Here is a 16,482-nt window from a genome sequence, read left to right on the forward strand (position 1 = left end):
GCGATATCGCTCACTTGCCTGCGGCTGCTGTGGCCGCTGCAAACTCGGAGACGAGACCCGGAATAAAGAATCTATGTTTCAACTTGAATGGCCTTTGTTCCAAAATCTGGAGGATGCCACTAAGACAAAGAGACAGTGGGTGGTCTGAATGGCCTTCACTACCCTGCATTGTTCTCACCTGCCATATGACACGCCTCTGCCCCAAAGAAGAATTCACGTCACCCAAATTCTCTCCTACTACGTCCTCGAGTCCAGATTCCTGTCGAAAGCGTCCCCAACGATTACCATGAGCAAATCTACCAACAAGAACCAACAACTGCCTCTGGCTGGCCCAGAACAATCCCCATCTTCGAGCAACGACTCAAGTTCAGGCCACGCCCAGAAGCGACTGATCGCTCCCGAAGACGAGCAAGCGATGAAAGACGCCATCGAGAAAATCTTCACCGACCTTCCAGACGCACGGACTGTTCCAAGCCTGAAGAGCGCACTCATCTCTGCAGGCACCTACATCCTCAGCGAAGGCGTCGTAGACTACCCTCTTCCCACCAACGGTAAGTTTCGTGCCCTGCTCGACGACGACACGATCTGGTGGAACATCGCCGCCATTGGCAACTTGATCCCAATGTACGATGGCTTTCGAGGGATCGAATGGGACGAGGCAAGAGAAGACAGCTGGGAATTGGTCGTCGACTCTACCTACGAAGTGCTTCATGAACTTTGGAAGCAGAACCCATACCACGTCTGGTACGGCGAAGAACTCCTCCAAGCTGTCCAAGAGAGATTGCTGCAGAAGGTGACGGTGCTTCAACTCAACGTGCCCAGCATTGCTCTGCTGAAGACTCTTGCCGTGGAGAATCAGCATCCACATGCCCGCCTTTTAACGTTTATGCTTCAAGTGTGTCGTGATCATGCCAATGTCAAGATTTTTGGTGTAGAGGGCTGTGGGCAAGCTGTAGATGAGGCACTCGCTGCCAAGTCCCCGCCTTCTGCAGTCAAACGTGCTCTCGACAGGCTGCGAGCCATCAGTACTTCGCCCCAAACATGATAACAGTTCCTGTCGATCAATCGACGGGCTCTGGCAAAGCGATCCTCGCTAGCGTATCGGACAGTGTGGAGCCAGGAGCATCAGGGTTCCAACTTAAACCCGCGTAACGACCCTAGTAGGGCGAGCTGCAGGTGAGGCTGATGATCCCGCAGGACCTTGAAAACATTCCAGCCAGTTTCTCTTGCACTTTTATTTCAATCCATTTCCTACACTTCCCCTTGCTATGTGCTAAACGCGTTTGTTTAATCTGCTTGGCCAGCTACTCACTTACACTCACTAGCAACCAAATACCTCACTGTTGAGCCATTACGACGACTTCATGTTGCTGCCTTGGCGTTAATGTTGCTGCCTCGACAGGATCAGGTACCAGAATAGCATTGGGCCACAGGGTGCTGCCTGGCATTGAACATCGAACCATTCTGCTCACCCTACTGGTTCATTCACCCCATTGTGGCATTGAGTTTGCACGTTTCAGGTACGTACACCCACGTTCTGACGACAAACCCTCTCTGATCGTTACGCCTTACTCAGCCGCCCGCCGTATTCGTTTTCTGCAATAATATGAGATCGATGCCGTGAATTCTGGCAGCGACGCTCGTCCTCACACTCTCGTTCACAGCATGGCGACCAAGCCTCCCACATCCTCGATCAAGAGGCGGCCAGTGCCGGGGTCTTCGACTTCGCAACCACAACAACCTGCCACAGCTCCTGCAGGTCCCTCGAGACAAGACTCCTCGCTCGAAAAGACCGATTTGCTCTCCGAAGGCCACGAAGACGATCTCCCGCCGCCTGCTTACGGTGAGATATATGGCGAGATCCGCAATGATGCCGACGGCATTGGCACCAGCGCCAATGTCACTGACGATGGCCGTGTGAACATCCGCATCAATCAGCTCAATCGAAGTTTATCCCAGGTCTTCACTCCAGCGCTACGACAGCAGATCCAGGCCATCCAAGACAGCGAACCACCACCCCCTGCCTACATTCCCCCGTTTCTAGGCGGCGACGAGAAGACCCCTCCGCCGCCACCTTTGAATGTTGTCATCCAAGTCGTGGGCTCGCACGGCGATGTGCAGCCTTTCGTCGCATTTGGCAAGGTCTTGAAGAACACATACAACCACCGTGTGCGTCTGGCCACCCACCCCAACTTCAAGAAGTTTGTCGAGGACAATGGCTTGGAGTTCTTCAACATCGGCGGCGATCCTTCACGGTTGATGGCTTTTATGGTCAAAAATCCCAGTCTGATGCCCGGGTTCCGTAGCCTGGTAGATGGAGATGTCGGTCAGCGCAGGAAGGATGTCGCCGAGTATCTCCAGGGATGTTGGCGATCGTGCTACGAAGCCGGCGACGGAATGTACGAAGACCTGGACGAAGAAGAGGAAGACGATGGTCCTACGGGAAGACCTTTCGTGGCCGACTGCATCATCGCCAATCCTCCCAGCTTTGCCCATATCCACTGCGCCGAGAAGATGGGAATCCCACTCCACATTATGTTCACAATGCCGTATTCTGCGACCCAGGCCTTTCCCCACCCATTGGCCAACATTCAGTCTTCGAATGCCGACGCACAACTAACGAACTTCATCAGCTATGCTATGATCGAGCTTCTGTCGTGGCAGGGACTAGGCGATGTTATCAACCGCTTTCGCAAGAAGTGCCTTGGCCTCAATCCAGTGAGCAAGATCTCCGCTCCTGGTATGCTGCAGCGTCTTAAGATCCCGCACACATACTGCTGGTCTCCAGCTTTGATCCCCAAACCGAAGGATTGGGGTCCCCATATCTCCATCGCTGGCTTCTACTTTCTCAGCTCGCCTGACTATACACCTGCTCCAGAACTCAACGCTTTCCTTGATGCCGGCCCACCACCCGTCTACATTGGATTTGGAAGTATCGTGTTAGACGATCCGGATGCGATGACGAAGATCATATTCGAGGCTGCAAAGACGACTGGTCAGCGCGTCCTCCTGTCGAGAGGCTGGGGAGGTATCGGAGCAGAGGATGTCCCCGAGAACGTCTTTCTGCTTGGCAGCGTGCCCCATGACTGGCTGTTCAAGCACGTTTCTTGCGTGGTCCATCACGGTGGCGCTGGAACAACATCCGCTGGCATTGCTGCTGGCCGGCCTACAGTGGTTGTTCCATTCTTTGGAGACCAGCCCTTCTGGGGCGCTATGGTCGCTCGAGCAGGCGCTGGGCCTCCTCCTATTCCATCGAAAAAGCTCACCGCGGACAGGCTAGCCGATGCTATCAACTTCTGCCTCAAACCAGAGAGCCTGGAGCGTGCCAGCGAGCTTGCGGCCAAGATCGCAGAAGAACGAGGCTGCGATGTGGGCGCTCAATCATTCCATCAATACCTCGAGCCCGACCGACTTCGCTGCACTCTGGCGCCGTCTCGAGCTGCTACATGGCGCATCAAGCACACCAAGGTCAAGCTGAGCGCTTTTGCTGCTTCCACCCTGACAAATGCCAATCTCGTAGACTTCTCTGACCTAAGACTCTTCAGGCCACAAGAGCATTACACCGACGAGGGTCCCATGGACCCCATCTCTGGGCTTGGCCAGGCAGCCCTGAGAGCCATTGGTGGTATGAGTTTGGGTTTGGCTGAAATACCTACGGAGACGGTGAAAGTCTTCCAGCAGTCTTCTCGTCCTGATCGAAAGCAGTCACAAGCATCGGTGCCGACACTGCCAAAGTCGAACGATGCCTCGTCAAATGCAGGCGAGGGATCGACCCGGCCACTCTCGCCGGCACAGAGTCGATCGAGCTTGAGATCACGCCCGTCTCTGTCCCATCTTCGCAATTCCTCCAAGCTTTCCGTTGCATCATCCCTGGAGTCGAGCCCTCACTCCAGTGTACTGCCTCGACAACCGAGCTCCGTCGTTGGAGACAGTACCCTCAGCCAAGTCAGCACCCAGACAAGGTCAACGTCCAACTTTGATGACACTGGTCGAAGTCTGGCCAGCACTCAGACGAATTCCAGCACGAAGAGCAAGAACCGTGATATGATGCGCCATGGGGCACACAAAAGTAAAGGGATTGGACGTTTCGCCAAGTCCTTCTTCTACTCTCCCATGGAGATGTCAGTGGGGATTACCAAAGGCTTTCACAACGCGCCCAAGATGTGGGGAGACGAAACTGTCCGTCCGCAAGAGCGAGTCACGGATATGAAGTCTGGCATGATTGCAGTGGGGAGAGAGTTCGGCCTTGGCTGGTATGATGGAGTCACTGGGATAGTCACTCAGCCTTGGAGAGGCGCACAGAAAGAGGGAACTGCCGGCTTCTTCAAAGGAGTTGGTAAAGGAATCGGAGGATTCATTGTCAAACCAGGCGCTGCTTCCATGGGTATGATGAGCCACACGCTGAAAGGTATACACAAAGAAGTGCAGAAGCAGACCAACAGCAACATGCAGAGCTACATTGTTGCATCCAGAGCAGCGCAGGGGTACGAAGAGTGGCTGCAGAGCTCCGACGAAGAGAAAGAAGATGTCATCGAGCGGTGGAAGTTGATTCAGAAGTACATGAAGAAGAACAAGAAACATGAAGAAATGAGGAACGATCTGCTAAAACAGCAGGGTGGTAAGGCGAGGACGAATGGCGAGGCTCGCCAAAGCTATCACCGGACTACGAGTTCCGTTCAGTCTTCTCCGACGGCGGATGCACATAATTTGGATATGGACAGTGTCATGCTCGGCATGGGTGGCACTCAGCCCTCTGTACGACCTCGCGGAATGTCAGCCTTGGACTCGCGAGAAGGAGCTGCAGTTGACGGCTACTTCCAGCAATCGAACCAAGAAGCACCACGGCGAGAGCTGGGACATAATGCTCGTAGCGAGCAAGATGCAAACGTGGAAGGGACAGCTCGAGCAACCATCACTCCATTCCAATATCAGGGACAAGAAGAGGCGAACGGCCAGGTCTGCGAGGAAGACTTGCGGAGACCTACGGCGAAGGATGGTGCCGCGGCTCAGCAGCCCCTAACTGAAAAGGACAACTATGAATCGCAGCTGAATCGTGCCATGTCGCAGAGCATGTGGCGGCAAGGCCAGGAAAGCAGTTCCAGCGAGATCGGGTCCGTTCTGGGTCTCGATGACTCTGAAGACGAGGAATTCGAGCGCTCGGTAGCAGAGACATCGACGAATGCGCCGGAGAAGATTACAGTCGTCGCAAGCGGATCGTCAACTCCTGGGCAACCTCCGACGTACGATCCCGGTCATCTTGCCGGCGTAACGCAGAGTGAGTTTGAGGCCCAGAGGTCGAAGGGCAAAGGCGGCGAGAAGACGGCACAGGAGAAAACGGAAGAAGAGATTGTCATGGAATACATCAAGAAGCAGAGTCTGTTGGAAGCGGAGCACCATCAGACCAGGAAGGGCAAGGGGCGAGCCACGGCGGCGGAGGAGGATGAGGAGGACGAAGAGTTGCAGATGGTGTTGAAGTTGAGCATGCAGGAGGCTGGACTGCAGAATGGAGATGTTCCAAAGAGCTGATCGGTTGAGTATGGGTTTGCTTGACTGGAACTGAGATACCCGAGCAACGTCGTTAATTGGCGATATTTACAATATTGTTCAGCGTCGACAATGATCGATTCAAAGTGATGGTAGGCTTCTTGTTGGTGATTGAATGATGTGGTATCAGTATTCTGCTGTCGGAATGGTCAGTTTTCTTTAATATCCGGAAACGGGTCATTCATGGAGCATATGGCCCACGTCTTCGTCAGTGCTCGTATTCGTATCCGTATCCAAGACAATACTTGGTTGTAAATCTAGGCCACCGTGAGTGTTTGTTATTCAGCTGAGCAACAGATCCTGCCGACGTCATCACCAAAACATCCAACTGTTTTCTGCCGCAACACTCTTCGTCAGCGCTTGCTTTACCCGACGATCTTGAGGGAGTCCACTCATTGGCCGATGTAGATTTTTCAGAGCCAGCAATGAAAAGCTGCTACGCCTCTGTGTCCAAGCGGTGACATGGCGGATCGTGCCCGTAAACAAGCTGCGTGTCTCCCCTGCAGACGCAGCAAGACGAAATGCCATTGGCACGCCGATCAGCGTCGCTGCCAGAGATGTGCTCAGATAGGCTGCGAGTGCACTCGTGGTGAATATCACGTTGGACGGCAGAAGGGCACGAAGAAGTAGGTCAGCCGACAGGACTCGATCGAGCATGTAGAGCTAATTGCTATGTCCAGCAAGAGGGTCGGTCTAGATAAGGCTCTGTTCCAGATAGAGCAGGCTGTCGAGCGAGCTTCATCCGCAGATAAGCGAAGCATAGAGGATGAGAAGATTGTTAAGCGTCTCCGGGCACTGCTGGGTGGCGTAGAAAGCATTGAGAGCTCACTCGATGAAGAGTACCATAATGGCGACGACACTGACGATAGAGTCGAGACTGGCGAGACGAACGGCATCATCGCCGACCACACTCCTTTATCTGGCGATAGCCAAGCTATTGAGTCTGCGGAGAGTCCCCTTCAACTACTCGCTGCTTCCCACCGGGCTTCCAGACGACCAACTACCACCACACAACCAAAGGACGCTTCAAAGCTTGGGGCGTTCTTCGCGCCCGCTCATGTTAGTCTAGACGTTGGCGAAGACATCGATCCCATCAGCCTAGGATTGGTGTCAGAGGAAGAGGCAGAATCGATGATAACGTTGTGAGTTGCCGCTCCTTATTCAAGCACCACGAACTTCACTAACATGCCCCAGCTTCCACACCAACCTCTCGCACACGAGATGGGGCCTGGACTCACGGATATACGACATGGCATTCACTCGATCCAGGTCAGCCTTCCTTCTCACCTCCGTCATGGCGGCATCAGCCCTGTTCATGCCACACGCAGGGGCTCTGTCCAAGCGTCTTTCCAACCACATCAAGCCGTTGGTGTACAGAGTGATCCATGAAAAGCACAAATCTGTTGAGATTGTGCTGGCCTTCATGGTCAATCTGCCGTGGATGTTTCCTGGCGAGCGCAGTGCTGATGACGAGACCTGTTTCTATGTTGCGACGGCTTTGCAGATAGCGATCGACCTGGGCCTTCACAAAGTACTGGCTCTCGATCAGACCGCTCCATCAGCTTCGAGACCAAGTATTGGGCGCGGCGAGTCTCTTGATGCCAGGGTTGCATTGGCCATGGATGGGTTTCAGAACACTGATCCCTCATCGCAAAGGGGGCGGCTACTCTTGAGGGGCAGAGAGCGGTGCTGGATCTCGCTATATGCGGTCGAGAGAGGGTAAGTTCTAGTTAATCTGATGGAAAGCGGTAGGGCCTGACTTTCCTCTTCAGAATGTGCCTTGCTCGAGGAAGACCTTTTATAACCCCTTTGACTCGGCTGATCAAGGAATGCGATGGGTGGCATCGATCCGACCTCGCCGACAAGGAAGACGGACCTCTTCTGTCGATTGCAACTATGAGGAGAGATCTGGTACATAGAGACACCTACTCATCCCGATCCATGCTAACGAGAGCAGGACGGACTCTTCACCGACGTACGGACGTTATGTGACAGCTCGCAGGGCGTTGCTGGAGATGGGTCACTGGAAGCTCAGGCGTATCGCATCCTCGCCTGCTCAATGTATCACTGCTAATGTCCCACAGCATCCAAAGCGCCATCGAGCACTTCTTCAACCAGTGGCACGCAGAGTACGACTCGTCGATCGGCACAGGGCCTGGTATGTACCACATATCTGCTCAACACAGATGATAAGCATGGCTGACGAGCTATATCTAGACAACCGTCTTCCTCCTTACATCGAGATTCTCATTACTCACACTCGACTGTCCATCTATGGCGGCTTGATCAACCACCCAACAGCTCCACTCGAAGTTCGGCAGTTTTTCCGCACAGCAGGACTATCATCAGCACTAAATGTCATGCGGGTAGCCATCCAGGGAGAATCCAGACTGCTCTCGATGCCCAATAACACATCCATCATGATCTCTTTCGCCGCCTGCTTTGCCCTCACGCTCAGCACCTATGTCACAGGAAACACCATCTTGGCGCCGAGCATTAGAGAAGTCATCGATCAATCGGCTGGTCTGTTGGAAAGAATAGGATCTGTAACTCCCCACCGCAACGGTCCTTCAACACTCTACGCCAGACAACTTCGACAGATATTGAAAGATCGAATAACTACGGCCACTCAAGGCACAGTTCCGAGTGTAGACCCCGTGGCAGCACCATCGATGCAACAAGAGCCCCTAGCCGACCCAATACAGGAGTCATCGACATGGCCGGACACGTTTCAATTCTCCACAATGTCGGACATGGAGATCTCACAGGTACTGAATCAGCCCGGCAACGGTTTCGAGCCGTATTTTGATGGAATGTCGTGGGATGACTTCAACAACTTTGACTGGCTACAATGGCCAGAATCTATATAACACAAACAGGAGAAGACACCCAGGACTATCACCACTTTTCCGCCTTCGCCAGCCACGACCAGTTCTCAGCAGGCGCTCTGTTTACCTTGATATCAAGCGTCTCCTCGATGGTGTCGCAGATCTTGACAGCGCCCTGGATTTCCGCCTTGCCGTTGCCGAGATTGTGGCTGCCATACATATGACCCTTGGCCTGGGCCCAGACCGATCCGCTGTGTATCCAAGTCAGCAAACTACACTCGAGATGAAAAATGTCTTTCTGGACGTACCCAGTTGCATAACATGCAAGGAACTCCAGCAACCCGGTCTCTTTGGCATTGAGACGAGACTCTTCCGCCATTAAATCGCCATAGACTGCATTAATCGCGAACTCGGACAGATCTCCGCCAGAGGCAACCGACATGTTCTGCAGCACTCGGTCGGTGTGTTGTGCGTAGATCTTAGAGAAGAAGTCCATCCCTCGGGCGTCTTTCTCGGAGCGAGAGAGATGTTGCCGTAGCGATGAGTCCTTGTCGAGTTCGCTTTCGATTTCTGGAGAGTCGGCCAGCAGTGCTTTGCGTAAGGTAGTACAGGCGTTGATGCCCTTCAACAAGATCAGCACATATTGCAGGAGACTAGTATTGACGACAGACCTTGGGGAACCCAACCAGAACACTTGCTTTCAGCAGTGCTTCCCTCATCTTCCTTGCTTTGACAATTTGATCTTCTGCTTTTGAAGTGGTTGATTGCACGTATCTCCAGGTCGAGCTGATGAGTTCCATGCGGTCGTTTGCTTGGAAGACAAGCGCCGCATAGACGTACCATGGGCTATCTGCAGCTTTTGGGAAAAGTGATTCGAGCTGCTGGAAGAATTCGTTGGTGAGTGTCATCTTGATGTCGCGGATTGATGCTGTCTCTGAGTGTTGAACAGGCTTCTCAGGAGCTGATGATTCTATATCTATACAGTTGATTCCACACTTCTGGATCAAAAAGCCCGGTGACGCCAAAACGGATACCTATCTAGGCTGGTCGCCACTCCACTCGAGCCGGGACTATGACTTCAAGTGTCGGCCCCTAAAAGTAGCTCCGGTCGCAGCCTTTGGGAGATCAGCCCAGCAGCAGACTTCAGTCCGCCCCAAACTCACCTCATAAAATCCTCGGAGTCCAGAAGTAGCTTCCGCGCTCACAACCCGTCCTTGCCACATCGAACTTTGACGATCCACGAGCAAATTCTGCCTCTCTAGCATCGAACCGACACTTCCGCATGCGGGATGGCCGGCGAGTTATGCCATCATCCGCCGGAAGGGTTAGTGGCACGGGAACAATAAAGCTATCGTGGCAGGGCTGAGGCCGGATGCAAGTATAAAGTAAAGGCTAAGCTCTGGGTCATGATGATGTATACGACTGCACGACTGCACATTCCCCTCCAGACGAGTACAACACGACAACGACAACGACAAACATCAATCGACTAGATATGGCCTTCAGAAAAGACTTTGAAATCTGTGACTCCGTGGATGAGGCACTCCGGGACATCAAGCCTGGCGTCACCATCATGGCTGGTGGCTTCGGCTTATCAGGCATTCCGGAGACGATGATCGAATGGACGAGAGAGCAAAGCCATCTCAACTGAGGCAGGCGACGACAATTGGGGTCTCGGTCGACTGTACGAGAAGCACAAGATCTCCGAACAATGGCTGTCGTACATTGGGCGAGCACATGTGATGGAGAAGGCGTATCTGTCGGGCGAGACTGCATTGCATCTTATTCCTCAGGGTACCTTCGCAGAAAATATCAGATGCTGCGGTGCGGGAGTTCCAGCATTCTACACTCCAACCGGTTTGAATACCTTGTACGCTGAGGGGAAGCTGCCAACCAAGTACGACTCCAACGGCAACGTTCTTAAGTACAACGAGGCCCGAGAAGTCAGGACATTCAATGGCAAGGAGTATCTTCTGGAAGAGGCGTTCCCAACTGCAGACTTCGCCTGGATCAAAGCCTGGAAAGCCGACAAGATGGGCAATTGCGTCTTTAAAGGCACATCGTACAACTACAATCGCATCATGGCCAACGCTGCTCGCATCACCATTGTCGAAGCCGAGGAGATCGTTGAGCTGGGCGAGTTGCCTGCAGAATCGATCCATCTTCCTGGTCTGAATGTCAACAGGCTTTTCAAAGGAAAGAAGTGGGGCAAGATCGAGGTGTTGCACAACGATGATGACAGCAAAGAATCGAAGGAGAAGAGCGTTCGAGATGTGATCGCCCAAAGAGCTGCCAAGGAGTTCGTACCAGGCTCTTCGTGTAACCTGGGCGTCGGCATGCCCGTGCTGGCTTCCGATTACGCTTCCAAGGACGGGAGACATGTTTACGTGCAGTCTGAGAACGCCATCATAGGTGTTGGTGGATACCCCAAGCGAGGCGAGAAACAGAGCGACTGGATCAACGCGGGCAAGGAAACGATTGTGCCTATTCCAGGAGCCAGCACCTTTGGCAGCGATGTCGCCTTTGGCCAGATTCGAGGCGGCCATCTCGACATGACTGTGCTGGGAGCATTGGAATGTAGTCAGTACGGCGATGTCGCGAACTACAGTAAGCTTGAACATATCTCCTTCTCGAGACGGAATGCTAACATCAATCTCCAGTGATCCCCGGTAAGATGGTCAAAGGCATGGGCGGCGCCATGGACCTGGTAGCCAACCGCGAAGCCACCAAGATCATGGTTGTGCAGACACACTGCGACAAACACGGCAACCCCAAGATCAAGGCAAAGTGCGATCTGCCTTTGACAGGAAGCCGATGCGTGCACATGATCATCACGGAGCTGGCTTGCTTTGATGTCGATCACGAGAAGGGACTGACCTTGAGAGATCACAATCCCAATACGAGTATTGAGGAGATCAAGAGCAAGACGGGCTGCGATTTCAAGGTGGCGGAAGGGTGTGGGCCTTGGAAGGTGTAGAGCATCTTGGGTTGTGTGAGATTTTCAGGTCATCTAAATGGGCATCAGCATTTGGGCGGCGTTGTTAGAGTTTTCAGAGCGCTTCTAGATACAACCATAGAGACTGTACAGGTATGATGAGTCTATATCCTTGACAGCGCGGACATGTTTTCCGCCGCCTTTTCTGCCATGACAGACGCACTATTAAATGGGAAGTGACAAGTTCAAAGGGTAACAGTAAGTCACATGCACAATACTAATTCAGCTCTGTTGGATCTAGAGGGCAAATTTTCAAGTTTGATTGGATATTAAAGACCACACATGGTGGTCCAGACGACAAGGAACGAATTCCGGCGGGCGATAATAGGGATACGAAGGTGTATAGAACTGGGGAGGATGATTTGGCGACATGACGTGGAGATGTTCGAGAATTCGGGCACCAATGTTTGTATTTGTATATAGATGAATGTTAATTATGCCCAAGATGATTTAATACGGTACAGGATGTAGAAGAATTGAATGCAATAGCCCGGTCACTTCAAATGATCCCATCCCTCGTCGTCAATCCTCTACTTCTCGTTCGTGCAGCACACCCCTGAACTTTCAAGCATGTCCACAAGGCGACGAAGCCTTGATTTTCTTTTGCGACTTTTTTTCCCCTCACATTGCCATTACAATCCCCACTGCAACAGCAACAGTTGTGAACCATACAGAGCTCTTGAAGCTTGCAGCACTTCCCGTAGACGGCTGGACCCCAGGGCTGGTTGTCCCATTCGTAGTACTGTTGGTCGGCATGCTCGTTGCTCGAAAGTAGTTTGCCGCGACTGGCTGACCTGCCGCGTCTGCGAGAGCCTGGATACTGAAGTTGTAACGATTCATAGATCCAGCGCTCAGGTTCCTACCGGCATCAACGGCAGGAAGTGTGAAGTTGGTCGGCTGGGGGAAAAGGTACAAGATGTACGTGTGCGGCGCATCTGTGGCGGGAGGCGCAGGGGACACTTGATTCTTTGGTCAGTGTTCTTTTAAACCTCATCGATCAATCGCGTCATACGGACCATATGCTGCCGTGTCGTTCGCTGAACCTCCCAGAACCGCGCCTGGAGTCTGGGTCACATTCGTGCGAAGCCAGTGCAGGTATGTTGTAGTGTTGGTTCCAAGACCTGGAACTAGGTCGGTAGTAGGGCCCGCAAAGTCGGCGTACGTGATGGACAGGTCGAACATGGCAATCATGTAGGGGCCTTGCAAAGTCCGGTTGTAGGAGACTGTTGGGGCATTTGCGATGGCTGGAGGGTGCGTGTAAGTAGCTATGGTCGCGCAGACTGAGGTTCTACACTCACCAGCTGGCTGGAACAGTTGATTTGGCGTGACAGTCGTGCTGTTGTAGGCTACAGCTAGCCGGTTGTCGGTGGAAGGCTGGAAATTCGGGGGCGTTTCAGCCCAGACCTGGAGCGGCAGCGCAAGTGCTACGGTGAGCAGGTGAAAAATTCGCGTCTTCATCTTGGAGTATGTGTACGACAATCTTAGACAAGTTCTCTCAAGAGAAAGGCAAGCCGTGAGTGACGACTCTGTGTCTTGCAGACGCACTCGCTGTTCATATGCAATCTTCATACCCCTATACCGCAGCACCCTACTCATACACCGGATCAGGCGCAGCACTAATATCCGGCCATTACGACGGCAATGCTTGGTTATGAGAGTTCTCCGTGGGCGTGGAAGGACATGGTGGCGGCTGAGTGATAGCCTTCTCCGTTGTTTCAGCAACGGTGAGTCTATAACTCTCTTCGCCATGACCAAAGTGGCTGTCGTGCAATCCCAGAATGCTCTCAGACGGCATAGGGCAAACGCAGGATGTGATCTGGTCTTTGAGATTGCTTTGTGTCACTCGGACATCTCGCCATAGAGCGTGAAGTTGAGGATCACTGCAACGCGGTGGCGTTCGAAGAGTAGCTCAACCGCTCCAGCACTGCCTCCAACGCTAACGCGCGCGAGGGCATCTAAGCAGGAGATCTCTTCGACGCCCCTGTAGCCACAGGTCATGATCTCGACACCATGCGCTGGCCAGGTCTTCGAATCCCGCATCGGCAGCACTGCAGCCTGATTTCACCGACATCTCCACAATGTTCTGACGAATCCTTCCGATCTCCCCAATCTCCATGCCAACTTCTAGGGCGAAGCTGGGGCAGGGGTATCGTTTTTGGCTTCAGCTTTGAGCGTATCTGAGCCGCATGTATGAGAAGGATGTGCCTCGATCTTTGAGGTGTCTACAAAGTCACTTCAGTGCTGGATATGCTGAAACACACCACATTTTGACCACATCAAGTCTTGGAAAGCACTTCGCTTCTATAGCATTGAAGCAGGGCACATTCACAGAAATAGCCAGACTCCGCTGCCACTTTGTTGCCTGACCTTGAGTCTCCCATGGAGACGCAGCGGAAGGATGTTGGGGCCCACTTTCGCTTCGGCGAAGTTTCGTATCACAACCCGAGAACATCACCTCGCGATATATCGGCTATATAGCCCTGAAATCTTGTGGCGTCGGACCTCGACTGGTGCCAAGGACTATTGGACCGCTATAGGCCTCTGTGATGACTCCGTGATTACGAAAGATCGCAAGTTGCGTCTGTTCGGCAACGGCTTTCTGAACGGCTTTCACAGTTCTACCAGGCATCCTCCCGTGGCCTGAGCTTCTACTAAAACCAACTCGTGCTCCGTTCCTCAACTTCTCGCTCCGTCCTTCTTCCACCTGCGGCAGCTTTCCCTCTCTTCAACCCCGATGTCGATACACCACCGTCTAAACTAGTAGGCAAATCATGCCTTCGTCACATTAGCTAATCTTCCGTTGGAACTCGGCATAACCGACGTCTCCTTCTCCGGGCACGGGACTTTACAGCCTTGCCGGTAGCGGCTACATACCTGGCACGCGGATGGCTCGCTACATATAAATAACTATACTCACACTCTTTCAGTACACGAAGAAACATTCTTACGACATTACGCACCTTCTCGACTTGTGACAATGACTTACCTATTGACCGCCGGGGTTGCACCACAATGGCTCGCAGAACAAGCTGCCAAAGGAATCGACGTGGGCCCGCGCAATGAAAGCCAGAAGATCGCCGCCAGCATCCAAAAGATGCAAGAAGACTTCAAACAATTCAATAGCCTGGTACTGGAGGGAATCATGCTGCGTCCTGGCGACGATGCCAGCTGGCAGGACTTTCTCACACTGCTGAAGAAACGCAAATGGGATGGCATCACGCTTGGAGGAGGAGTGCGGACGACTCCATTCCTCAGCGATTACTTCACCGAGCTGATAGCCGCCACCACTCGAGAGCAACCTCAAGCAACGTTGCTATTTCCCCTTCTTCCCGAGGATATTGCCCCAGCAATCAAGAAGCACATGCCGACGGTGGATTAAGGTCTGTCTCATCTTCCATCTCCTGTGAGGAGCGACTGGATCTGACTCCAAAGCCCAGATATCTTGATCTACATGAAAAGCTCGACAGTCTCCGTCAGTGCACGAGTGGCTAGGTCCAACGAAGAACTCATGAGTGAAAATGGCGAAGCTGTATCAGGCAGCTTGTGTAACATTAGTTCTGGGTAGTTTGTACATCTATACTCTGTTATTAGGTTACTGCTCAAACTCGACTCGATGTGCATGTTGCATCATGGATGTCCATGCTGAGCACTGGGACGAAGCCAGGAGTACTTGCAAACAGGCTTAGCCTCGCGTTATGTCGGGTACTGCAGCTGCACGGTATCGTCGAGATTGACGAAACTGCCAAGCCGACACCGCTTCACAATCCTCTTCGCGAACTCAGCGACATTCCAGACACTAACGTGGGTTTGTAGGGCTGGGCGAGCAGCACTACAACGTCTGCAGGCCGAGGGTGTTGCCAACGCCCGGCTATAAAGCCTTCATGATAGCAGGTAATCTGAGCGTTGTGTCTCGCAAGCTCATGAAACATGGTTCTCACTCGACATATCCTGGCGCTGGCCACCTTGGCTACAAGCACTCTGGCTGTTGATTGTCCAGGGGCTGACACAGCTGGCACACCCTGTACCGATGGTGTTTTTGTTCTTTCTGCTCGAGGCACCGATCTCAACTTCAATCTACCATTTCAGAATGGTCCCAATTACACAGAGCAGCAAGGGCAGCAAGATGTGGCTACTGCCTTGGTTGACAAGGCAGGGGGATATTGCCGGTCCTTACCTTATGCCTCCAGTCCCTACCTGTTATACTTTGTAAGCTCTTAACTCGATTCATCAAAAAATGCAAAGTCCATAGAATGCTCATGTTATCATAGCCCAGCATCAATTACGGAATCAAGCAAGGCCAAAGCACCATAAGAGAATATGTGGATCGATGCAAGTCAACCGTCAACCCCCGTATCGTTCTTCTTGGGTATAGTCAAGGTGGCCAGACCATGACTTCAGTCCTGATTGGAGGACAAGGCTATCCAACGCTTGAAGACTACAAGCAATACAGTAAGCTCCTTATCAGCACCGCAACAAGACACGAGCTCATCAACCCAACAGTCACCGGCGGTGCGTTCTTCGCCAGCCCGTCTTTCGTTGCCAACTACCCCATCGATGGTGGCAACTCCACCACAAGCGGTCTATTTGCAAGAGGACCCGTCAGCTACAACTATTTCAGTACGACGTACAGCAATCGCCTTCGCAACTTCTGCCAAGCTGGGGATGTATTCTGTGCGAACGCAGGGTTCAGCGATGAGGCTGGACGGATCCATGAGAATGCGGTGAATGCGTACAAGCAGGAAGCCATTGATTTCCTTTGGCCCCTTGTTTGAGCACAACTATTAGTTCTCAACATTGGTGGGCTGAAGGGGCTGCAGAAGTTTGCTCGATTGGGATTTGGCGAAACCTCTTCATTGTGTTAGAAATCTCACTCTGGCTTCTTCGCCCAAATGAAAATGTGATCCTCCTCACGGCTTTCCACCTCAGTACACAGTCCAGCTTCTTCGCCTTTTGGCAAATAATTCTCTCTCTCAACTTTGATCACCTCGAAGCCTGCTGCTCGACTTCTCTTCACGATCTCCTCAGCGCTGATGCTACTCCCCGTCGACTCTCTACCCAGGAACGTGCCACGCCACAATTCCCCCTCAAAAGGCTCGGTCGCGAAAATGAAGAGTC

General features: G+C 52.7%; 8 protein-coding genes across 8 annotated transcripts; 6 read left to right on the plus strand and 2 right to left on the minus strand.

Moving 5' to 3' along the window:
• Nucleotides 1–286: 286 nt before the first annotated feature.
• Nucleotides 287–1,045, plus strand: M409DRAFT_52748 (uncharacterized protein; the record flags this gene model as incomplete). The annotated part of the gene is made up of 1 exon (XM_033812162.1): nucleotides 287–1,045. The coding sequence occupies one exon, from the start codon at nucleotides 287–289 to the stop codon at nucleotides 1,043–1,045; it is 759 nt and encodes a 252-aa protein (XP_033669605.1).
• Nucleotides 1,046–1,665: 620 nt separating this feature from the next.
• On the plus strand, nucleotides 1,666–5,526 carry M409DRAFT_20735 (glycosyltransferase family 1 protein; the record flags this gene model as incomplete). Its single annotated transcript, XM_033805525.1, has 1 exon — nucleotides 1,666–5,526. The coding sequence occupies one exon, from the start codon at nucleotides 1,666–1,668 to the stop codon at nucleotides 5,524–5,526; it is 3,861 nt and encodes a 1,286-aa protein (XP_033669606.1).
• Nucleotides 5,527–6,006: 480 nt separating this feature from the next.
• On the plus strand, nucleotides 6,007–8,414 carry M409DRAFT_36298 (uncharacterized protein; the record flags this gene model as incomplete). Its single annotated transcript, XM_033810534.1, has 7 exons — nucleotides 6,007–6,170; nucleotides 6,225–6,686; nucleotides 6,739–7,263; nucleotides 7,317–7,455; nucleotides 7,502–7,581; nucleotides 7,629–7,702; nucleotides 7,762–8,414. 7 exons carry the CDS (start codon nucleotides 6,007–6,009, stop codon nucleotides 8,412–8,414), a joined length of 2,097 nt encoding a protein of 698 aa, XP_033669607.1.
• A 28-nt stretch (nucleotides 8,415–8,442) lies between these two features.
• On the minus strand, nucleotides 8,443–9,280 carry M409DRAFT_65144 (uncharacterized protein; the record flags this gene model as incomplete). The annotated part of the gene is made up of 3 exons (XM_033816387.1): nucleotides 8,443–8,623; nucleotides 8,681–8,994; nucleotides 9,044–9,280. The coding sequence occupies 3 exons, from the start codon at nucleotides 9,278–9,280 to the stop codon at nucleotides 8,443–8,445; spliced, it is 732 nt and encodes a 243-aa protein (XP_033669608.1).
• An 834-nt stretch (nucleotides 9,281–10,114) lies between these two features.
• M409DRAFT_52751 (uncharacterized protein) lies at nucleotides 10,115–11,349 on the plus strand (the record flags this gene model as incomplete). The annotated part of the gene is made up of 2 exons (XM_033812163.1): nucleotides 10,115–10,979; nucleotides 11,033–11,349. 2 exons carry the CDS (start codon nucleotides 10,115–10,117, stop codon nucleotides 11,347–11,349), a joined length of 1,182 nt encoding a protein of 393 aa, XP_033669609.1.
• A 639-nt stretch (nucleotides 11,350–11,988) lies between these two features.
• On the minus strand, nucleotides 11,989–12,825 carry M409DRAFT_20739 (uncharacterized protein; the record flags this gene model as incomplete). Its single annotated transcript, XM_033805526.1, has 3 exons — nucleotides 11,989–12,326; nucleotides 12,384–12,611; nucleotides 12,666–12,825. The coding sequence occupies 3 exons, from the start codon at nucleotides 12,823–12,825 to the stop codon at nucleotides 11,989–11,991; spliced, it is 726 nt and encodes a 241-aa protein (XP_033669610.1).
• Nucleotides 12,826–14,344: 1,519 nt separating this feature from the next.
• On the plus strand, nucleotides 14,345–14,746 carry M409DRAFT_20740 (uncharacterized protein; the record flags this gene model as incomplete). The annotated part of the gene is made up of 1 exon (XM_033805527.1): nucleotides 14,345–14,746. The coding sequence occupies one exon, from the start codon at nucleotides 14,345–14,347 to the stop codon at nucleotides 14,744–14,746; it is 402 nt and encodes a 133-aa protein (XP_033669611.1).
• Nucleotides 14,747–15,294: 548 nt separating this feature from the next.
• On the plus strand, nucleotides 15,295–16,139 carry M409DRAFT_20741 (carbohydrate esterase family 5 protein; the record flags this gene model as incomplete). Its single annotated transcript, XM_033805528.1, has 3 exons — nucleotides 15,295–15,573; nucleotides 15,636–15,816; nucleotides 15,868–16,139. The coding sequence occupies 3 exons, from the start codon at nucleotides 15,295–15,297 to the stop codon at nucleotides 16,137–16,139; spliced, it is 732 nt and encodes a 243-aa protein (XP_033669612.1).
• Between the last annotated feature and the right edge of the window lie 343 nt (nucleotides 16,140–16,482).

Source organism: Zasmidium cellare, assembly GCF_010093935.1.
Source record: "Zasmidium cellare ATCC 36951 unplaced genomic scaffold M409scaffold_11, whole genome shotgun sequence".
Lineage (NCBI taxonomy): Eukaryota > Fungi > Ascomycota > Dothideomycetes > Mycosphaerellales > Mycosphaerellaceae > Zasmidium > Zasmidium cellare.